This window comes from Podarcis cretensis (assembly GCF_951804945.1).
Source record: "Podarcis cretensis genome assembly, chromosome: 8".
In the NCBI taxonomy this organism is placed as follows: domain Eukaryota; kingdom Metazoa; phylum Chordata; class Lepidosauria; order Squamata; family Lacertidae; genus Podarcis; species Podarcis cretensis.
Window position 1 is genome coordinate 73,401,485 of NC_137177.1, and position 24,542 is coordinate 73,426,026.

Sequence of the window (24,542 nt, forward strand, 5' to 3'; positions counted from 1 at the left end):
TCCAGTTTCCAATATCCCACCCCTTGAAGCAAAACAAGTATGGATAGAATCGAGCCCTAAAAAGAAAGAACACGTCACCCTCTTGTTATCTATCTCTCTATATATTAACATTTCTTTTGCTTACAGACAATGTACACCGGGGGTATGTGCAAGTGTCAGGGGGTTGGACTAGGTGACCCTTGGCACCCCTTTCCAACCCAACAAATCTCAGATTCTATCACTTACGGCTGCGAGTGAGCAGTTTCGTAGCGCTCAAAGGCGTGGGAGAGGTCATGCTTGTTGTTCATGTAGCACTGCATACACAAGTCGTAATCGAAGCAGACCTTGCATTTCCACCGCATCCCACGGATCCCGTGTTTCTTGCAGCAGTCGCAGATGATGTTGGGGTGGCGGACGCCTAATTGAGAGAGAAAGAAAGAGGCGAGAGTCGCCATCAGCAGCTTCAGCAACCAAAGAGATCAAAGGGGTTAGAGAAACTCCCTTATGGAAGAAAGTTTATTAACACGTGCGGCTTTCAGTAAGCAGGAGAGTGTGTGTGTTAGAGTAAGGTTATCAGATTTTTTTCAATGAATCTGGGGACACTTTAATTACATACATATATACATACTACATGTTTGGGACATTGATGCTGCAGCGATGGCGGTGGCAGAGGGGCGACCGCCGCCTTGACCTCAACCGCCATGTTTCCCCTTCCTCTGAGGCTTCTATCTCCTTTCTCCATGAACCTGGGCAGCCCCTGAGTTCTTAGTTCTTCGGTGGTGGGGAAGCGGTTCACAGTGGGTCAGGCAGGAAGGTGGAGAAGGAGGGCGGAGAGTGGTGGCGGCAAGGCTCGGGCAGCACAATGCCTCCCTTCCCATCAAAACAGCCCCAATCCCCTTCCTACTTGCATGCAAGCAGGAGGGGGTGGGATCCCTCAGCTGGGAAGCAAGGCTTCCTATTGCCTAACTGAGAGATCCCTGCCCCCTCCTGCTTGCACACAAGCTCGGATAGGCAGCGTGAAGCCTCCCTTCACAGCTGAGAGATCCCCGCCCCGCTCCCGCTTGCATGCAAGTAGGAGTTGGGAGGCTGTTCTGATAGGCAGCATGAAGCCTCCCTTCACAGCTTAGTTGCTGGGGTCAGGGAAGGTGGAGGCAGCCCGGAAGCCAGCCAGAGCCAACTGCTCCGGGCTGCTGAGACTGCCGCTACTGCGTTTCCTAGCGACATTAGATGAAATCTGGGGACATTCTGGGGATGGAATTTGTCCAGGGACTTATTCACAAATCCGGGGACTGTCCCCTGGAAACAGGGGATGTCTGGTAACCCTATGTTAGAGGTGTCTGAAATAATGCATGGGCACCCAGGATCCTCAAATCATTCCAGGGAAGGACCCTTCTCCAAAGCCAGCCAGTGTAGATCAGCCGGGGGGGGGGGGGTAAACTGTGGCTTTTCAAGTCACCAGCCAGCAACATCGCCAGTTGGGAGTTACAACAGTCCAACAACCAGGGGAAGGCCACAGGTTCTTTACTCTGACTGGTGCAGACAATGCTGGATGAATGCTTGGTGTGGCTCAGCGATGCAGATTCCTAGGTTCCGAGAAAAGGCCGCAGCTCTGTGCAAGAGCATCTGCCTTGAGTGCAGAAAGTCCCAGGTTCCAATCCCGGCATCTCCAGGGAGAGGTGGAAATGTCACCTGCCTGAAACTCTGGAGAGCAAGTCAGTGTAGACCAGCGGTTCTCAAAAGCGTGTGGCAGGAGAGGATGGCAAGTGTGGCAGAAAGGTTCAAGGGCAATCAATATTACATGTTGGGAATGATTCATGTTCTTATGTATCCGCCTTGTTTTTTACTTTCTGGATGTCCCGTTATCATATGATAAAGTACCTGTGTTCCATTACAAATCAAAGCCTGCCAGGAGCTGCTACTTTTTGTTTTCCAATGTATTTCTTATCAATAAAAAAAATGAGGGCAAGGAAATTTTTATTCTGAAAATGTGGCCCAGAGGAAAAAAGTTGGAGGCCCACTGGTGTAGATAGTACTGACACAGATGGACAAGTGGCTTAATTCATTATAAGGCAGCTTCCTGTGTTACTTACTTACCTATTTGTGCATTATCGTACAGAAGAAGATCGTACGCTCCCTGAAACCCAGTCCGGTAGTTGGTGCGAGTTCCTTGGTCCCACTGGACCACCACAGTCTTATCTGGGGTGGTTGGGCTGCCCTGCCGACCGATCTCTACCACCGTCCCGACATTCCCTTCGCCGTTGTCTTGGTTGCTCCATTTCCAGTCCACCCCACGGACCACCCGCATTCCAACCTGCATGCTTGCGTAGGGGTCAAAGTCCATCGCCCGGCGCAGGCAACCTCAAGTTGACGGCCGGACGGCCGGCTCACAGCACAGAGGGCAAAGCATTGATGAAACCTGGGGAGTGGGGAGATGGAAAAAAAACCACGCATGGGTTCAAAAAGCATGCTGGGAAGATTAAGGCAGTGTGGCTGCTATGCACCAGGTGTGTGGGTGAAACTATAGTCTTCTGGGATTTGCTGAACTACAACTCCCATCTGGCCCGGCAAACATGGGCAATAGGGAATTGTGGTTCAGCAATATCTGGAAGGCCAGTTGGTGCCTCTTATGCACCAAGTGGCATAAGACACGTGGTAGGACATGGGTGGCGCTGTGGGTTAAACCACAGAGCCTAGGACTTGCCGATCAGAAGGTCGGCAGTTCGAATCCCCACAATGGGGTGAGCTCCCGTTGCTCGGTCCCTGCTCCTGCCAACCTAGCAGTTCAAAAGCACATCAAAGTGCAAGTAGATAAATAGGTACTGCTCCGGCGGGAAGGTAAACGGCATTTCCGTGCACTGCTCTGGTTCGCCAGAAGTGGCTTAGTCATGCTGGCCACCTGAACCGGAAGCTGTACACCGGCTCCCTTGGCGAATAAAGCGAGATGAGTGCCGCAACCCCAGAGTTGGCCACAACTGGACCTAATGGTCAGGGGTCCCTTTACCTTTACCTTACTATGCACCAAGTGGGCCTATATTGTTCTTCTTTGCTCTCATGTATTCTAACAGGGGCATCATTCTCCAGATGTCATAAGATCAAGTCAAGTGGACTAACTAGTCCAGCATCCTGTTCTCACAGTGGCCAGACAGAAGCCCCAATGGGAAGCATGTTAAAAGGACCTGAGTGCAACAGCAATTCTCCACACTTGCAATTCTCAGAAACTGGTTTTCAGATGCACAGTGTATCTGATAGTGGAGGCAGAACACAGCCAATGTGGCTAGTAGCTATGGACAGTCTCCTCCTCCTCCTCCTCCTCTGAAATTTGCTTCATTTAAAACCAGTCAAGGGGAACAGAATGACTAAGAGCATAAGAAGATCACCAGTAGGCCCCAAACTGCTGGTTTCAGGTTTATGTGGTCAATATAAATCTCAGATGACACTTGGGCAACCCAGGAAGCAGCAGCCCTCACACACAGTTCTGATCACCCCCTCCACCCACCCTTTTACAGAGAAGTTTCAAAACAGAAGGAAGCTTTAAAAAAAGCACATATGAATTTCTGACACAGTCCCTCTCTCTTCTCTTTCTGATGACAAGGCCTAAAATTAGATCAGGAACTAAAAATACTTGCACAGGAGACAATGAACGCTTCTCACCCCATTTGCATTAATGAAAAGAACACAAAGCCGCATCTCAAACACACCATCAAACACTTAACAAGTCAAGGGCAGCCCATGACAGATGAAGTAGAAAATGGATCCTCTTTAAACACACAAGTAGAGCGCCATGAATTAAAAGCAATGGGAAATTCATTGGTTCAAGGACTCTGAAATAAATTAGGAAAGGTCACAAATTTATTTATTTTAAGATCAAAGCTGCTGTCGCATTCAGAGCTAAAGCCAGTCTCCTATTGGCTTCGAACAGACATACTCCCCTTTATGTTATATAGCTCAAACAAATATTCACAAATATTTAACACAGGATGACATGTCCAGCTCTGCCACTCACACTTTGAATGGACTAGGACCTGGGAGACCAGGGTCCAAATTCTCCAGTCAGCCATGAAGCTCACGAGGCCAATATTGGGCCAGTCACTGCCCCTTAATCTAACCCACCTCACAGGGCTGTTGTGAGGATAAAATGGGGAGGGGGAACCATATACGCTGCCTTGAGCTCACTGTAGTAAAGAGAGGGATGTAAGATGTAATAATGAATGTAACAATAGTACAAAATAAATAAGCTTTTGACAAAACACTCCAATTTTATACATGCAAAAAAGTCTGCAACACAAAGCACACTTACTTAGCAAGCAAGCCTCATTGAAAACAGCAGCTTTAATTTCTGGGCAAAAACACAGGGTTGTCTCCAACTGAGGCCCCATTTGTACTATATATTTAAAGCAGAATCATAGCACAGTAATTCCCTGAGTGGTTCAACAGACTGCAGTTCTCAGGATGATTTGGGGGAAGCCTTGACTTTGTATGATAGGGGACTAATCATACTACTTTAAACAGTCATGCCTTCCCCCAAAAGGATTCTGGGAGTTGTAGTTAAAGGTACTGAGAGTTGTCAGGGGACCCCCTATACCCCTCAGAAAGTGAACAGCTCTTAAAAGTGGTTCAGCAGTCAACAGGGAGCTACGGGAATTGTAGCTCTGTGAGGGGAACTGGGTCGCCTAACAACCCTCAGCACCCTTAAACTATAATTCCCAGAATTCTTTGAGGTGTAGCCAAGGCTGTTTAAAGTGGTGCCACAGTTCTCTGGTGCGAATGGGGCCTTAATATTTGATGCCTGTCAAAATTGTGTGGCAAATGCTGGAAAGATTAACAGCACAGCCCTTTCTTTGTATGTTGCGTCCAGTGCTAGCCCTGCTCAGAGCAGATTCATTGAAGATAATGGACTCAGCTAACTTGGCCCCATCAATATCAGCGGGTCAACTCTCAGGCTTGACTTCAGTGGATCTACTCTGCGTAGGACTAGCTCTGTGAAGGGGAAATAGGGGGTCTTCCCAACAACTCTCACCACCCTTTACAAACAAACAAACAAACACCAGCTCCCAGGATTCTTTGTGGTAAACCACAACTGTTTAAAGTGGTACCACAGTGCTTTAAATGTATGGCGTGGATGTTTTCTGTCTCTGGAGCTATCAAAATGTTAGATACCACTAATGGTATGCCAGTTATCAAAATGAAAGATACCACAGAACATTGCAGGTCCCTGCTTCACGGGCTTTCTGCGTAGGCCTCAGGTTGGCTGCTGTGAGAACAGGATGGGGGGGGGGTCTAAATGGACCTTTGGCCTGATCTAGCAATGGCTCCTTTTAGGTTATTCTAGTAAAAAAAAACACCATTGATGAGCAGATATCAGAACTCAGTTTCAGTGCTGAGCGACAGTTATTTTGGCGAGTCCTTTGGCAAACGCCTGTGCGTTCAGAGACTACAAGGTTCTTAGAAGAGGAGAAAACAGAAAGCGAAATACATTCCGTCTCAAGCCCGGCTTCCTAACCTTTTCTCGAAAGCCGCCCAGAAAAGCGATTCCATGGCTCCCCTAGGCCTCTTGCTCCATAGATAATGTCCTCTCATGGTTAAGAAAGGGCATCTTCCCTGGAGTTTAAGCGCATGACTTCTACACTTCAGGTGAAAAGGCACCCACCTAGAGAGATGTCCCACCTCCACATGTGGTGGAGTCTAGATACAGCCATGGGTGATGGATGCTTTCGTTGGCCCTGGAAGATGTGCTTTGTGGTTGCCTAGCAACAGGGGAATATGACGTTACATAAGGAGAGTCCTGTTGGATCGGTCCAGCACTCCATGGAGTCTTCTTACCATGTCCAACCAGAGATGCTGGTAGTTGTTAGAACCCCCCTTTTAAAAAAAACTACAGCTCCTAGAATTCCTTGAGGGAAGCCATGATAGTTTAAAGTGGTACCATAGAGCTCTAAAAGTATGGTGTGAATGTGGCCATATACACTTTTAAAAAAATCAATGAACCCTTCAAGGAGATTTGGGGGTGTAGCTAGTAGCTCTCTCTTTCTGACCTGCACCACCTGTCACTCAGACACACCACTCACCAGACTGGCTTTGCTCCCCCCTTGTGTGTTTTTGCCTGGCTGGAATGTGCCCTTGAACTCGGATCATGGTTGCCTGGATAGGGAGGTGCATGCACCTGTGTGTGTAGAAGTACCCTCCTGTACAAAAAGCAACATTTACATTTGTTGCTCCACCCACTTTTGCCTCTGGCCCTGCCCACCTCTGGCATGTGGCCCCCAGAAGGTGGCCCAGAGAGGAATACGGCTCTCAAGCTCTGAGAGGTTTCCACACCATTCTGTGTGCAAAACCATGAGCTCTACCAGATTTTCGGAGCCGACGGGAGATTTAAACGCAGGTCTCCTCAGTCTGAAGTCAAAACTCTTAACAAGTAGCTAGAAAAGAATCCCACTGCAACGTGTTCATATAATAAATTTATTTGATTTCTATCCGAGGAGTTCAAGGTGGCATATATGCTCCCCCCCCCCCGCCCGCCCACAACCCTTCTCATCTTATCCGCACAACAACTCTGGGAGGTAGGTTACTGTCTCTGGGATAGAGTGCTGGATTCTAACCACACTGGCTAAATAAGTCAAAAGACGTCTCGGGAGCCAAAGGAACAGCTAAAGAAACCAGACAGTTAAAAATAGATAGATACCTTCTCACATGAGAGGAAGAAAAATTTAAATATACCAGCATGGCTATTCAGGGATCCAACCGCATCACAACCAAATGTGTCATGCTTCAGACATCACAGGCAGACCGATTACGAAAGGGGGGGGGGGTAGGAGGAGCACTTTCAACTGAAAGAACAATTAAAATCCTTGCCTTAAGGGGATTATGTCTGTCAGTCTCAATTAAAAGGGATTAGTAGACAGTTACAAAAAAATAGGAGTGGATATGTAACCTAGACATCATATTTAGAAAGGGAGCGGGCAGGGAGGTCAGTGCATTGTACGATGTTTGGAAGGGGCTAAAAATAAGTTGACATTTTCAATTGAAAATATTATTATTAGCACCAATGTGATACGTAGCGTTTTTGCAAAAAAATTCCCACGCATTGTTCTTTGATAGTAGAGGAGGCTGAATGTCTGCGATGAGGGGAAAGGAGGGGGGAGGGCCAGGAAGAATGGCAGATGGCATTTCGACACAACCAGAGAAAACCCTGGTTCTTTCCCATTACATCACGCAGGGTGCCCAGGCCTGGGTGTGGGAGCTTAGATCTGACACAGAAGATATAAAAACACATTATATTATTCAATCCATCAATTTATATACCACTCTTTTATCAGAAGATCCCAAGTCAAGGAGAATTTTCAAAATCTTCAGATTGCTATAAAGCATGCTTTTTAAAAAGAAAGAGAAAAGAAAGAAAGAGTTTGAGAGCTTGAGATTGAGTTCCATAGTTTAACCTTCACTGCATGTCCATGCATTCTAGTGTTGCGAGAGAGGGAAAAACCCTTTCCTCATGCCAAACATCATATTACTGTATGAACTTCTATCATGTCACCTCTTCCTCATTTTTTCTTCAAACTGAAAAGTCCCAAAATGTGCAAACATTTCCTCACAGGGGAATTGCGTCATCAAGTTTTTGACTGCAGCTCCCAGCAGCCACAGGGCGCAACATGTATGCTGGCTAGCTGGAGGATGGGAGTTGTAGTCCAAAACATCTAGACGGCACCAGGTGACTTTCTGCAAACCAGGGCAAATTCTCTGCTGATGTAGTTATATTAGAGGCCGACAGCAGAGAGCTGTAGCTCAGGGATAGATCAGCACACAGGAGGTCCCAGTAACGACCCTTGTCTGGAACCCGATGTGTATAAGACAGAATCCTATCTACATTAAATTTTGGGACATTTGTTTACTATGCATTTGGCACCTCTTAGCATAGAGGGATACGGGTGGCGCTGTGGGCTTGCCAATCAGAAGGTCGGTGGTTCGAATCCCCACGACGGGGTGAGCTCCCGTTGTTCGATCCCTGGTCCTGCCAACCTAGCAGTTCGAAAGCACGTCAAAGTGCAAGTAGATAAATAGGTACCGCTCTGGCGGGAAGGTAAACGGCGTTTCCGTGCACTGCTCTGGTTCGCCAGAAGCGGCTTAGTCATGCTGGCCACATGACCCAGAAGCTGTACACCGGCTCCCTCGGCCAATAAAGCGAGATGAGCGTCGCAACCCCAGAGTCGGTCACAACTGGGCCTAATGGTCAGGGGTCCCTTTACCCTTTACCTTTACTAGCATATTGTAACCACATTTTGCATGACTTCCCCAGAGGTCAAGAAGGAAGTTGTCACCTATGTTTGGATGCAATTGGATGCCATTCTGAATCAAGATGGCAGACTTAACCTTCCTAACTGCCCTGATTTTACCCACTGATTTTTTTTTAATTGTTTCTTTGTTCCATAAAATTCCTGAGCAACTTGGGATATGAGGCTGGTAGCGTTCCAACATTATCTGAGAATTCCTCATGGAATCATAGAATCCAGACATCTCCTGGGCACTTAATTTGAAGACGAAAAATGGGCATTTTCTCCTTCCCTCTGTCTGGTGATGTCCCTTGAATGCCAAATGAAGCCTTACATAACCCAGCTTTGGGGCGGAGAAGTGAGAAATAGGCAAGGAGATGGCCCAGATCTCCCCACCAAAACACACACACACACACACACTTTCTAAACATTCCAGCTATCACTTTGTTAAAACACATGGAGTTAATTCTGTTCACAGCTAGCCTGAAACTCCCCCCACCCACCCCTCTCTCTCCCTCTCAGGCACACACACACTCTCCTGCTGTTTTTGTCAAACATAACCCAGGAAATGCATTGTACCAGCTGGGCAGCTGGCTGAGGCTTCCAGTCACTTCAGAGCTCTGCCAATGCTTGACAAGGTTATGGTTAAAGAAACCGTTGTGCATTCCTCTCCACCACCACCATCACTTTTTTGAAGCTGCCCATTTTGTACATTTCCCAACTTTTTCCTCCGCATTAGACCAAGTCCTGTTGGATCCAGCCAGCGGCCCATCTAGTCCAGCATCCTGTTCTCGCAGCGGCCAACCAGATGACTATGTGAAGCCCACAAGCAGCGCCCAAGCACAACGGCAACAGCCCTCGCTTGTTATTCTCAGCAACTGTCTGTTTGTTGTCTCTGACACTGGAGAGGTAGAACAGAGCGCCATCATGACTAGAAGCTACTGATGGTCATATCCTCTGTGAATTTACCGTATTTTTCGCCACATAAGACGCACCCGAGCATAAGACGCACCTAGTTTTTAGAGGAGGAAAACAAGAAAAAAAATATTCTGAATCTTTTATTTCTGTAAAGCCTCTTTTCAAAAGCTTGATTTTGCAAGTGAACAGTAGAAGCATTTTAACAGGCATTAGTGCCTGGATTTCATTCTCTCACAGAAAGCCCCAGGAAAAAAATGGGATCATCTGGCCGTTTGGAAAGACAGAGGCACATGGTTTGGGCACTGATGGAATCCAAGACTGACTGAAGAGGGAAAACAAGAATAATGTTCTCCTGTCTGTTTCTCAAGTTGCTCAGGGGGCTACTATCACAGAACAACCTCACAACAACCCAGGGAGGTTCAGGTGGCCCTCTCTGCGCAGCGCCATTCACTCCATTTCCCCTTACTTTTTAGGAGGAAAAAAGTGCATCTTATGGAACAGAAAATGCGGTATCTAACCCCCTTTTAAAGCCACCCAAGGGCTTCACTGGATGGCTCCGAGTTCCCAGTACTACGAGCGAAGGAGAAAAACTTCTCCCTAGTCACTTTTCCTGCACCATGCAAATATTCATAGCTGCAAGATAAAGAGCTGAATGGGGACAGTCTTGTCTCCCTAAATTACTCACGTGGTTTTATTTTATCCATTTATGTCAATGTAAAAAAAAAAAAAAAAAAAAAGAGGTTGGGGAGGGAGGAGCACACATTTTGGGAGCGATTCACAAAACAACGAAAACCCAATAATAAAATAAGGAGGTGAATAAACACTAGCAATTAAAAGCAGTTTCCATCACAGACTAAAAGCCTGGGGGAAATAAAACAAGGTATTTATTATTTTCAGCATTAGGCTAGACTCCTTGGGGAGAGCGCCATAAAAATTATTACAATTATATCCTGTTTCTTTTCCAAGGAACTCAAGGAAATGGATGTGGTTCTCTACTCACACTGACCCCCCCCCCCCCCGATTTTATCATCACAACAATCTTGCAAGGAAGGCGAGGCTGAGTGTAAGTGACCCTCGAAGCACCCAGACTCTCGCCTGATGTCAATAAAGTGCCAACTGCTATTTGCAAACACTTGGGTGGATTTGGGAAGGAAAAGGAAAGAGTGTTCAATGTAGAGCAGATGCGAGGAACCTTTGGCCCTCTCGATGTCGCTGAACAACAGCTCCCATGTTCCAAGGCCATTGGCTATGCTTGCTGGGTGTTCATGGGAGTTGTAGTTCCGCAATAACTGTAGGGCCAAAGGTTTCCCCACGCTGACGTCAAATTTTGTACATACTGATGCAACAGGCTTGAAAAACACTCTGTGTACCTGAAGGTAAAGTGATTTAGAGTTCCATGCTCAAACAATCAAACTTCAAAGCAAAAGCTGAATTCTCAACACAGCCATGAGGGCTAGAAGCTTGCTTTTAAAACCTGTTCTTAAATAACAAAAACAAGAGCTAGAGACCAGTAGGAACCCCCTTTCCATACCCAAACCTACACTGTGTACTCCATTGCAGGTGTGGGGAAACTCTGGTTCCACCTCCTGATGCTGCTAAACTCTAGTTTCCATCTGCTCTAGCCAGCATGACCAATGGCAAGGAATGTTGGGAATTGTAGTTCAGCAACTTCTGGAGGGAACAAAGATTCCACACGCATACTCTACTGGAAACGCAGCTTTGGTGTTCCTGCCCCATCCCCATGGACCATCCCCATGGTCAGCAAACTTTTTCAGCATGGGGCCGGTCCACTGTCCCTCAGACCTTGGCAGGGGGGGGCGGGGGGGTGCAGACTATAATTTGGAGAAAAAAAGGAATTAATTCCTATGCCCCACAAATAACCCAGAGACGCATTTTAAATAAAAGGACACATTCTACTCATGTAAAAACATGCTGATTCCCGGACCGTCCATGGGCTAGATTGAGAAGGCGATTGGGCCGGATCTGGCCCCCAGGCCTTAGTTTGCCTACCCATGCCATGGACTAACAGAAAGAAGACGGTAAGATAGAGCAGTAGTAGCAGTTATTATTTCTACCTGCCCTAAGGTCACAGGGCAGGTGGCTGACCAGATGCCAGTGGGAAGCCCACCAGCAGGATCTGAGCATGACAGCAATTCTCCCCTCTTGTGGTTCCTAGCAACTGGTATTCAGAGGCATACTTCCTCTGGCTGTGGAGGCTGAGCATAGCCATTATGGCTAGTAGCCTTGGATAGCCTCCTCCATGAACCTGTCCAACCCTCTTTTAAGGCCATCCGACCTGGTGGACACCACCACTTCCTGCGGCAGCGAGTTCTGCAGTTTAATTACGCGCTGCGTCAAACACAATGTTAAAAACCAGTTTGAAACTGAAATTTAAAATATGCAACAACAAATCCACCAGGGCTTTAAAACATCCTGAATTGGAACACAGTGGTACCTCAGGTTACAAACACTTCGGGTTACAGACTCCGCTAACCCAGAAGTAGTACCTCGTGTTAAGAACTTTACTTCAGGATGAGAACAGAAATCGAACACCGGCGGCCCGGTGGCAGCGGGAGGCCCCATTAGCTAAAGTGGTACCTCAGGTTTAGAACCGTTTCAGGTTAAGAATGGACCTCCAGAACGAATTAAATTCGTAACCAGAGGTACCACTGTACAGGTACCTCGAAAGTTATGCGCATTTAACTTGTACGCATTATTCAGCTTTACGCGCTTGGCAAGAAAATTTAAAAATTTAAAGGGGGCCAGGAAGGGGGCAAGCTTTCGGGGGGGGAAAACACTTTGGCAACCCCACCCACAACTGAATCCGACATTTTTCGACCATATGCAATTTGGGCTTTAGACACTATCCCCAGAACGTAACCCAAGCGCAAGTCGCCTATAGAGAATAAAACGAGCGATTGAAAAGTCAATTAAACCAGAGGTTTGGTGCAAGGGGAATGCTTGCCTAAGCAGCTGTGTCTTCAGGAGCCGGCGGAATGCCAATAAAGATGGGGCCTCTCATATATGATAACCATCAGGCCTCCTGCGGGATCAAATTCCATGACTGAACTATGCACTTGGGAAAGCCAAGCTGGGGTGGAGGCCGGGGGGGGGGGAGGGTTGAAGGGAGAGAAGAGGATAAAGGCACCATGCTCATGGCCTTTTCGTTCAGCAGGAGCCTTACAACTGCAACCCAGCTGGAGGCACCCCCACACTGCGAAGACAGAGCAAAGCTCAACCACCCGCCCTCCATATCCCTTCCTCAGACCTTCCCTCTCAATTCTTCGTCAGAGGACACCCCAAATAAAACTGACTGTTCGCAAGACTCAGGCCAACTGTACCAGGAACGTTCTCCAGCCGCAGAAAGTGACATCACCTTCATCAGACCTACCTTCTCAAGTAGCCCAAGGCAGCAAAACACAACTAAAAACAAAAACACTGGGTTCTGTCCAGCTAAGTCCTGCAGCAAGGACATCCATTGAAATTAACAGACCTAACTTGGCCACGTTCACTCCCTTCAGTGGGTCTACCTTGTGTAGGCCTAGCACGGGATGCAACTAAAAACAGCCACCTGTCCTAACCATTAATAATGATGTCAGGGTTGCCAGGGAGAGTGTGCTTGAGCCATCAAATGCCTCATTGAATAGGAATGCTTTTAAGTCTCTCCTGAAGATCTTTAGCATCTCAGGGAGCAGAAGAGTGAGGGACCAGATAACTGTAGAGACGACAGCTCCCATTGGCCACGCTGGCTGAGGTTGATGAAGTCCAACGACGTCTGGAGAGTCAGAAGTTTCCCATCCCTGAGATAACAGGTGACGAGCAAGGACTCTACCTGAGAACCTAGGGCAGGAGTGGGGAAGGAGGGACCTCTTTTTAGCACAAGGTCCATGTTCTCAGTGATGGGCAGGGCCAGAGGGCAAAGTGGGAGGAGCAACAAATGTGGATTTTGACCGTAGGCTAATTTCTACACACATACACATCCTCTCACCCAGGCAAAAGTCATGATCACAGCTCACGGACACATTCCAGCCAGGCAAAAACATTCAGGGTGCAAAGCAGGGACCGCAAAGGGTGTGGTCTCAGTTCCGAGGGCCAGATAGAGAGGCCTGGGGGCCACACTGGTCCCCGAGGCCTGAGGTTGCCTCTCCCTGCCTAGCATTCAAATTTTGCACCTGGCTATTGGCCACTTAGGGACGCGGGTGGCGCTGTGGGTTAAACCACAGAGCCTAGGACTTGCCAATCAGAAGGTCGGCAGTTCGAATCCCCATGATGGGGTGAGCTCCCGTTGCTCGGTCCCTGCTCCTGCCAACCTAGCAGTTTGAAAGCACATCAAAGTGCAAGTAGATAAATAGGTACCACTCCGGCGGGAAGGTAAACGGCGTTTCTGTGTGCTGCTCTGGTTCGCCAGAAGCGGCTTAGTCATGCTGGCCACATGACCCGGAAGCTGTACGCCGGCTCCCTCGGCCATTAAAGCGAGATGAGCGCCGCAACGCCAGAGTCGTCTGCGACTGGACCTAACGGTCAGGGGTCCCTTTACCTTTATTGGCCACTTGCGACCTGATGCCCGGGCATCAGGATGGCACCTGATGTCTCCTCCACCTGGATCCTTGGATCTTGACCGTTTTCACACACTAGCAACACACCCTGTAGAATTCTACCTGTTATATTTTAACTGCACAATCAGAATGAAGTTCCGGAACAAAGAAGCCGTATTGAGAAATACAGCTTTTGAGCCGTCTGGCCCCAAATGGCAACTAGGCATTCTGTTTTGGCGACTGCAACCCTGGTTTAAGAAGCCATTTGGCACCTAGCTTATATATCTGAGTTTCTAACACTGGCTCTGTCCTAGAGAACTGCTGCCAAGTGACACCGAGCCAGATGAGCAAGAATTGGGACATCCCAGAATATTTTATCGGTCAAGTCACATGCTGGATTTTTAACAGAGAAATGGCAGGGAAATGGGAGAGAGAGTAAAGTCACGGACCTGAAGATGTTTCACCCGTCGCAGCAAAAAAAATAAAAGGCACCTCTTGAAAGGTCCTTCAAAGCCATCTGCCAGCGATGAACAACACAGTGCATTCCAGATGTTGTTGTACTACGACTCTTGGCATTCTTGACCACCACTGACCTTGCTCAGGTCCAATCAACCTGCATTTCAACACCATCCCGAGGGCACAAACGTCAGCCAGCTCTCCTCACATACAGCAGTACCGTAAACACCATGTGCTACCTCAGTGAATTCGGTGCCAAGCAAAAACCCCAATTCCTGTGGGAATCAATGCAAAATTAACACCAGCATAAACTGCACAAATTAAAGCAACTTCTATCTCTTACCTGGTGTAGCTAATTATGTTTTTGCTAGTCATGATGGACATGAGTTGAGTTGGGGTGGGGGAGAAGAAGGTATGCACACCAGGAAGTGACAGTGATTTTTAGTATGGCTGCACATGCACTTTGGAACTCCCTGTCTATTGACATTAGGCAGACGCCTTCAATGAACTCTTTCCAGTGCTTACCTAAAACATTTTTGTTCAGGCAAGGCTCTCCAGACAGGTAGAATGTGGGCATGGGTTTTAATTTGCCAATTTTAATTAACGCCTGTTTTTTTTTTTTTTTTTTAACTGTCTTTTTCTAACCACTTCAACTTTTTAAAAGTTTTTGTAAACTGCTTGGAGGCTTTGTTACAATCGAGTGGCATGTAAATGCTGTGAATCAAATAAATGAAACAAAACGAAAAATTTCCTGCTTTCGAGATTGTCCCTGCCATTGCCCTCTGCAACAATAAGGGCTAGAAACTTGACGGATGCTTTTAAAAATGAAGGCTGAGATTCCCTAGGAGCGGCATTCCAGGCTTCACCCCTGAGCTCCTGTGGAATCGTGAGATACGTACGTTCTCACCTGCACGATCAGTCGGGAGGTATCTTCAGTGGAGTACTAGTAAAAATCTGAAGCAGTAACATCTGGAAGTTTATCTGTTAGCAGGACAGCAGGTGCTGCTTCACTATGGCGCCTATATTTAAATTGTCTCCTCGCCGATGGTTTAGAGTTTATCTCTATGGTCTCTCCAATGGCACCACAATTCACGCCCAAGGAAGCAGCTGCAAAATCCCCATTCATAGTGCGTCCATTTTGCACCCCATTCTCCGAAAAGTATCTCCCCAAAATCCTTGCAGGACTGGAACTGCAAAGGGGCAGGAAATTATGGGAACAAATCAAGAAAGAAAAAACAGCAACAACATCCTTTAAGAGGCCCACGTGAAAAATAAAAAAATTGCACTTCTTTAAAAAAAAATAGGGAGGGGAAAAAAGATGCAATTTCCAAGTAACTAGAAGATGGGTAGCGAGATCCTGAGCTTTTGTTTATACTACCATTTGGGTACCAGAGTGTTCTTCTGTAAGCTTACAGCCAAGGCTGACACAAGCAGGTTGCAACAGAACGGGTGGGTGAGATGGTGGTTTCGAGGTCCAGAGGTGGCGGTTTCGAGGTCTCCAGAGAACGCTCAGCAGCTGCTATCAGACGCCGTCCAGCCCCTCAAAATCGGATTATTTTCCTGGGGCTGCATTAAGAGCTGCCAGATTTCTGGGCTAGACCCAGCAAAGGTGTCGTGAGATAAACAGAGAGGCTGGAGGTGTGAGAGACCCTCAATGCAATTTTAAAGGCTCCACCGAGTCCTCCTGGCTGGTTGCTGGCACCCGCCCAAGCCACCCTGTCTTCTCCGGATCCCCGGACCTGTCAAGCAAGCTCTCTCCTTCCTCCTGTTTGCTGCTGCTTGTCAGAAAGAGAAGTGTCACGGATGCATCAAAATCCGTTCAGCAATTGCAAGAAGGGAGGTTGGGGTGGGGGGTGGGGAGCCCTCCTTTTTCCAGGAGGAGAAGCTGCTTTAAGAGGGGGGGAATCATAATACAGATGCTTCTCCCCCCCCTTTTTTTAGCTGAATGACTGGAGGCAAGGGGGAAGAGGAGGAGAAACGCAGCAGTCACTTGCCCTTTAAACAGACACACACACACATGCAAGCCAAACAGCCTTCGCTTTTTTTTTTTTTTTGCAAAGGAGGCTGGACCCAGCGAGGAGGCACACGCTCCCTTCAAAGACCATAGATGGAAGAGCTCGATTATCCAGGCCCCTTTCCTGGCAGACCGCTTCTCTGTTTTGCACCCACAGCTTGCCTTTTTAAAGCAGCGGTTGAAGAGGAGAGATCAGGATGGAGGGTGGTGCTTGTCTTATAGCCCCACCCCTTCCCTCTCCTCTAGCCACGCCTCTTGGGCACTTGGCCCCTCCCACCCGCTTCCCAAAAGAGGCCTGTTTTCATTTCACGCATTCCACAAAATTTATACACCGCCTGATTGGGGAGGGAAGCCGCACAAAGCGGTTTGGAAAGAGACTAAAACGGCAAGATGAGCAGCAGAAACGACCCAATGCAACAATCAAAGGATAAAATCGGCGCTATACAAAACGACAGATTGAAACAGGCACCCACATTCCACATGTCTGCGTAGGCTTGTAGGGACAAAAACGTTTTTCGCATGCGCCAAAAAGAGCACAGTGGTGTCAATAGGCAGGGAGTTCCAGAGTTTAGGTGCTGCCACACTAATAGGCTGGTTTTTTACAAACGCGGAAAGGGAATTAAGTGGCACCTGGAAGAGTGCAAGTTCTGCAGATAGATACAGTGGTACCTCGGGTTACAGACGCTTCAGGTTACAGACTCTGCTAACCCAGAAATAGTCCTTCAGGTTAAGAACTTTGTTTCAGGATAAGAACAGAAATCGTGCTCTGGCGGCGTGGCGGCAGCAGGAGGCCCCATTAGCTAAAGTGGTGCTTCAGGTTAAGAACAGTTTCAGGTTAAGAACAGACCTCCGGAACGAATTAAGTACTTAACCCAAGGTACCACTGTAAATGAATATAATCATCCAGGGACACATTAGCCTTCATTTAAGGGCTAAATGAAACTGACCCTTTAGACAGTGATAGCCAAATTTGGCCCTTCAGCTGTTTTGGGACTGCAACTCCCATCATCCCTAGCTAACAGGAGCAGCGGTCAAGGATGATGGGAATTGTAGTCCCAAAACAGCCGAGGTACCACAGTAATATAAATGTAGTAATATGCAAAGAAAAAAAATATACGACCTGAGTACAGGCAGAGTACTTTCCTTTCACCACACAGCCTTTCGGGAATTCTGTGAGTGGCCTTAGACAGGGATAAGCCATATATTTTGCAGAGAGTTTGGTTCCAGTTTGTAGCTCACCCAGCTCCTAAGCCATTCAGGCAAAGATTTATTTCCTTGCAATCATCCGGTTTTAAAAAGTTCTTAGGCTTCTGACAGCTCCTCCAGTTTCCCTCTGTATAAAACCATTTTTGTTACAGTTGTTCACCGGTTCAAAATCTATTCTTTCCCTGTAAAATTGTTGTTTTACTATGCTCAATAAACCTCCTTTTAAAAAAAATATAGCTGCAGCAGCAAGGTATGATCAACACAGTATAAAAAAATGTAATCTTTTTCAACCATCATTCGATGATGTGGTGTTGAGCAATTGTTTTCTCCACGCTACCCAAAGCTTTCCCCACCACTTTCCTTACTGCAAACGGACCAGGGTATGGGGGGGGGGGAGAAAGTGGGCTTGCCACGCAAGAGCGTGAATGAACTTTAATTGCGTAAACTGAATTTGCCAGTATGTGATTGAACACCACGCACAAAAGAGTGACCACCTGGACTCGCCCATAGGGTACATCTAGGCCACATATTTAAAGCACAGGGTTTCCCCCTAAGAATCATGAGAAGAACCGTTCACCCTTGCAAGCTATAACTCCCAGCACCCTTAAACTACAATTCCCAGGGTTCTCTGGGGGAAGCCATGTGCTTAAAATGCGTGGTGTGGATTTCACTTTAGTTAAGGATGGAGCATAGAATCATAAAATTGGAAAGGACCCCAAGGGTCATCTTGTCCAACCCCCGGCAATGCAGGAATCCTGGAAGCTGCTTCCACAGGATCAGGCCACTATGGTCCATCGAGCTTGGTACTACCTACACTGATAGGCAGAGGCTAGCCAGTGTTTCAGGCAGGAGATTCTCCCCACCATACCTGGAGACGCCAGGGATCGAACCCGGGACACTCTGCATGCAAGGCAAATGCTTTGCCCCTGAGCTACTGCCCTTAGTTGCTCCTTTGCATGTGAAATGTCCCTTTGGCTTGTTATGGAGATGCTGAACTGCCCTGCATTGTTGTGAGATGTAAATAAAAACACCGTAAAATAAAGGATGTGAGCGGGGAGGGCAGGAGAGGCCCAAAGGCTTTTACAGCAGAGCCATTTTAAACCAGTCAATGCAACTGACTGGTTAGTAGCTGGCGGGTCTGTTAAAAAACAACAGCAACCCAACCATTTTAACAGGGTTTTAGGAACATAGGAAGTTCATACTGAGTCAGGCCATTGGTCCATCTAGCTTAGTGACCAGCACTAGCTCTCGGGGGGGGGGGGCATTTCCAGCCCTACCTGGGAGTTGTTGGGGAATGAAATTGAGACCTTCTGCATGTGAAGCAGATGATCTAACCACGGAGTTAGGGCCATGAACACCACCTGCCATTTTCTTCCCCTGTAGTTACCCATCTTGCATTCTCCTAACCTTTACAGAACAAAGCAGACACCCTGGGCAGGTATGAGGTCACCTTTTGTTGCCAGAAAATAGTACAAAAGAGAGGGGGAGGGAAGGAGACGCTCATATGCCAACACCTGAGGTTGCATTTTTAGGTCTTTTAACAATCGAGTTGGACAACCATGTTTAGAGGGTAAACAGACAGCTGGAAAGCAAGGACTTTACACCTTCAGTTTTCAAAGGAAGGACAAACACCAATGCATTTTTTAAATTTCTTTTTGCCCTCCGAACGCCCCTCCTGTCTCAAGAGAGAAAGGAGTGCACCTCTGGGGGTGAAGTGAAACCGGACAGAAGTGACCTCTGGGGGCACAATCCTGGACAGTCTTTGTCCAGCTGCCACTAATAAGGCCAGGAAACTCGTGAATCGAGCAGTGACATGGAAGGTGGAAATGCTGAAGGGCTGGGTGATTGCGCACCCTGCCATTATGTTCGGCAAAGAGGCCTTGTTCCGTGACAATGGCGTACATCTTTCCAATCGGGGAAATGATGTTTGGTTGGCCGATGTCATTGAGGGTATTAGGTGTTGTGCAGTTGTGAGGGTATTGGCAGCGAGCCTTTGGCTCAAGTGGCGGTTAGGCATTGGTAAAACCTGGTTCTGAGGAGGGGAGGTGTGGCCATTACCTGCCCCTCCATTTTAAGGGTATTCCCCTACAGCAGCCTTTCTCAAACTGTGGGTCCCCAGATGTTATTGAACTACAACTCCCATCACCCCTAGCTGGCAAGGCCAGAGCTCAGGGATGATGGGAGTTGTAGACCAACAACATCTGGGGACCCACAGGTTGAGGACCGCTGCCCCACAGGGATCCGGAGGTGCGGACCTTGTTCGAAGCCCGGGTAGGGGCTAGGGCCATGCCACGACCCCATTGGGACCCTGGGGGAGCTTTGAGTTGATGTACATTAACAGGGCTCCCCCTACTGCTAGTTGACCCTTACTGTACTTCCTGCATGGCAGGTAGGAGTCAGATATAGTCTGTGCAATTCCGATGCCTAAGCCAATACCACTCACATTCTGTAACCAATAAAGTTGTGACCTTAATTCACCCATTAACCTAAAATACTGATGTTTTATGGGGGAACTCAGGGCCTTGACTTGCAACTCCTGGGCTACCCAGATGACAAGACCCACCCCTCTCAGTCTTGATGATGTGGTCCCAAAGGAAAGAAGAGCACTAGCTTGGCTGCAGGAGTTGCTGGAAGAAGGTGTCCAAGTGTCTTAGGGACTCCGGATTTGTGTAGGGTTTGCTGCTTAGCCTTTTCTTCTCCCAAAGACAACCCGCAAGGGAGCGGAGCTTTAGGGTCAAAGTTTCCCTTCTCCTAGACAAGCCCTATCTGTCCCTTATTTCCCTCTACATCAGTGTTTCCCAACCTTGTGCCTCCAGCTGTTTTTGAACTACAACTCCCATCATCCCTGACTAGCAAGACCAGTGGCAAGGGATGATGGGAATTGTAGTCCAAAAACAGCTGGAGGCACAAGGTTGGGAAACACTGCTCTACATCACATGCAGAAACTACCTTCTTCACCGTTGGACCCACTATTGGTCTGACCCACCAGCTACTCTCACCTGGTTTAGCTGGCCAGTCAAAGTCATTCCCTGGGGGATGGGGTGGCCGCTGTCACATGCTGACAGCTTCTAGCAGCCACAGGCGAGAGCTGAGTGTGTGTGGAGGGGGGGGGGGAAGGACACCAATGCACCCTTCATAGAATCACGGTGCCAGAAGAGACCATGGTGGTTATCTAGTCCAGGGTGCAAACCTCTGACCTGTGGCCGAAATGCAGAAAGAGGTACATTCGCATAAATATTAGCAGATACCGTCGCTTCCAGCACTACGCAGGCTGAGTCAACAGGGCCTTGCATTGTTGACAAAGCTCAGGAACAAGTAGCTGGCAGAAGGACACATGTCTGTCCAAGGCCAGATTTGGCAATGAGGCCGCATTTCCCTTGCCCCTCAAAATAATGTCGCACCAGCAAAAAAATAAAATAAAAGTTGCTGATTTGGCTAGGGACACCCTAGCAAGACAGAAAAAGCTGGAGAAGGTTCAGAAAAGGGAGATTGAAATGATCAACGGGTTGGAACAGCTCACCAGCGACGAAACACTACAACTTTTTTTGGGGGGAAGAATCAAATAAAGTGAATGCAGGGGGGACACCTGATAGAGGTGTATAAAATGAGGCATGGGCCTGAGAAAGGAGATAAAGGTTCAGAATGGAATTTTTCACACAGCAGAGAGAACTGTGGGATTTGCTCCCAGCAAGATGTACAAATGGCCACAAACTCAGGTGTCTTAGAAAAGCAATCAGACAGATTCATAGAGGATATGAATCCACTAGCCACAATGACCATCTTCTCCCACTACTGTTGGAGGAAAGAGGCCTCTGATTACCAGTCGACAGTGAATCATAAGCAGGGAGAGTTGCTGTTGAGCTCAGGTCTTGGCTATAGGCTTTGCAGAAGCATCTGATGAACCACTGTAAGAACAAGATGCTGAACTAGATGGGCCATTGGGTCTTCCTATGTCCTTCAGAAAACCCATCCAATGCACACAAGGTACACTCCAATTTCACACACACACACATCCCGCAAATCATTAACTTATTTTTTTCCACAGATGTCCACTCCTGATTGTAAAAAAAGCCTCTGCAATTAAAACGGAATTCTAGCTACACTGGGAAACTCAAAAAATAAAGGGCATCTAATACAGGGCACCAGAGAATTCTCTGAATAATGGATGCTCCTCAAAATAAAATAAAGAAGGGTCTCTGGCAGTCCCAAGCAGGACTGACGGCTTACAGTTGCTGCAAACCTTTTCTCCCGAAGGCTTGCCAAAGTCAGCTGAATGAAGCAGACAGACATACAGACATCATTTTATTTGCATGCCAACTTTCCACAGTTCAAACCATGCTCAAGGCGGCTTACCTAAAAACCCCACATAACTACAAGAAAAGTACAGTTATACCTCGGGTTACAGATGCTTCGAGTTGCGCACCGGCCCGAACCCAGAAGTACCAGAATGGGTTACTTTCGGGTTTCAGCGCTTGCGCAGAAACGCTAAATCATGCTTTGCGCATGCACATAAGTGCTGAATTGTGACTCCTCGGCTGCGCAGGCGCAGCACTGTGGGTTGCGAACGTGCTTCCCGCATGGATCACATTCGCAACCCGAGCGTCCACTGTAGTCATAAACAGTAAGCAAAACATTAAAAATATATGACCAATCTGAACAATTTCCACATAAATCATAACAGAATCTAAAATGATGATACAAAAAACCAACAGCAACTCCCCAGCCCAAAAGTCTGTTCAGCAACCTCAGCTTTTGCAGCTGGAGTCAGTCCAGGCTCTGCCCTCCCAGGCCAAGTGAGGAAAGGTCTTCCAGGCCTCACAGCCAATATCGGTGCATCCCTTATTGCCAGCCAGCCAGCCTTGCGATCTAGCTGCTTTTGGATTCTTTTTGTACAGCTCAATAAGGAAAGCTCACCACTTCCGGGTACCACTGTCCTGGCAACACCACCACCTTTTAAGCACACCCATTGAGCATCACTCCCTCCCATCAACAAGCATAATAATAATAATAATAAATTTTATTTATATCCCGCCCTCCCCAGCCGAAGCCGGGCTCAGGGCGGCTAACAATAATCAAATAATCAAACAATCAAATAATCACACATTCTAAAAATATTTCATTATAAAAATTAATTAAAATCAAATTAATGGCAACCGATTAAGCAAGATTCTGTGCAGGTTGCATTGTGAAGTGACGCTGTGCAGATTAAAAACCCACAGAACTGTGGAGTTGGAAGGGACCCCAAGGGTCATCATGTCCAACCCACGGCAATACAGTGGTACCTCGGGTTACATACGCTTCAGGTTACAGACTCCACTAACCCAGAAATAGTACCTCGGGTTAAAAAGTTTGCTTCAGGATGAGAACAGAAATCATGCTCCGGCGGCACGGCGGCAGCAGGAGGCCCCATTAGCTATGGTGCTTCAGGTTAAGAACAGTTTCAGAACGGACCTCCGGAACGAATTAAGTACTTAACCCGAGGTACCACTGTACAGGAATTACAGCTAAAGACTGTTGGAAAACCTCCAATGAGGGAGAGTCTACAACCTTCTGAGGGAATCCATTCCACAGTCGAAAAGCTCTTACGGTCTAGAAAGGTACTCCTAATGGTTAGCTGGAATCTCCTTTCTTGTAATTCGTATTGATTGGTCTGGTTCCTACCCTCTGGAGCAGCAGAAAACAAGAAAAGCACATCTCTGCGTATACACAGGAAGCATGGGGAACCTCTGACCCAGAGGCTGAATGTGCCCCTGCAGCCCTCTGTCCGGCCCTCAGGATTCTCTTCAGGCCACACTCCCTCACTGCCATGTTTTTGATTGGCTAGAATGTGTCCTTGGACGCAGGACAGAGGTGCATGTCAGGAAACTACTGTAAAATTGACATTTGCTGCCCCACCCACTTTTGTCTCTGGTCCCGCCCACTACAAGCATGAGGCCCCTGGAAGGGAATGTGGCCAGTGGTCTGTACCAACTCAGGCTATGGCGACAAGATCGGGCGGGTAATGTGGTGGCACAACATTCCCCACCTCCCCTTCTAGGCTTTGCCACCCAGCCTTGCAATTAGCCACTGGCCTGGTCACCTGTGGCAAGTTGTGTGTGTGAGGGGGGAATCAGAAGAATGTTCCAGATAAAAGAAAAAGCTGGGGTGTGGTTGTTTCCTCTTGGTAACCACCTCTGGAGTTTCAAAAGCCACTAGCTCACTACCTGGGCCCTGAAAAACAGAGCTATCACAGCTGTCCCAAACTCCCAATCCTCTAAGGTTGGAAAGTCTCTTTCTGCTTTCATTTTTGCTAGCTTGCGTTCTTTATTCTCCTTGTGCGAGGCACAGAGTCACGCAGACCACCTAAGCTTCTGCCACCAGCAAGCAGATGAAGTCTTCTCTGATCACCCACTTTTCAAGCTCATCTCTGCCATCATATGGGCTAGGAACTTGGTTCTTTTTACAAATCAAAGTCAATAATTGCAGGGAGCTGGACTGTGGACAGCAGCACCCCAGCTCCTGTGCTTCCACCCTGGCTGTCATACACCCAGCAGCTGACACCGTCAAAACAAGCAGAAGGGATCAATATCGTTTTAGGTCAAGCATCAGAGCTTTTGGAAGGAAGTCAAATCAGTGACAAAGCTTTTGTCAAGCCCTGAACTTTTGCTTTGGGATATGAATGCATTCTTTTAACAAGGAAAGTGGGAGAGACAAAGAGAATGCCTCTCTCCCTCCCACCCTCTTTTAAACATGTCAGCGCATTTGACTCCTTAAAACACTGATTTGGCAATTTAATAACTTCTCGATCCACTGTGCTTTGCTCGCAAAGGGACCCTATCCAACACGGTGCTTCAAAGACGACCCAGCCAGGTTCATGGTGAAAAATGCACCGTGCCCCAGGATTAACATTTTGCAGCATCAGCACCAAACTTCGTAATTGTTTTGTTACGAAGGCGTCTCATGAGCCCAGACCTCAAGAAAACAAAGTAAAGGGCAAATGCCTCCCTTAGGAAAAAGCAGGGCAACCAACAGCAAACACATCTACTCCATACACTTCTATGACAAAGGCATGTCCTTGATGAAAACACCAAACCATTGATTCTTGCAAACCAGTAAAGCAAATTTCAAGTCCAGCAAAGCATAGTGGTTAAGAGCGCAGGACCAGGACCTGAAAGACTGAGGTTCAAATCG

General features: G+C 47.6%; 1 protein-coding gene across 1 annotated transcript in view; it reads right to left on the reverse strand.

Moving 5' to 3' along the window:
• Positions 1-24,542, reverse strand: part of MIB2 (MIB E3 ubiquitin protein ligase 2) — a 73,342-nt gene that overhangs the window by 40,961 nt on the left and 7,839 nt on the right. The window contains exons 2-3 of the mRNA XM_079987394.1: positions 2,074-2,395; positions 226-397 (exon numbers count right to left, since the gene is read on the reverse strand). Of these exons, the coding sequence (XP_079843520.1) occupies positions 226-397; positions 2,074-2,320 (419 nt within the window). The 5' untranslated portion in view covers positions 2,321-2,395. The remainder of the gene's footprint in view (positions 1-225; positions 398-2,073; positions 2,396-24,542) is intronic.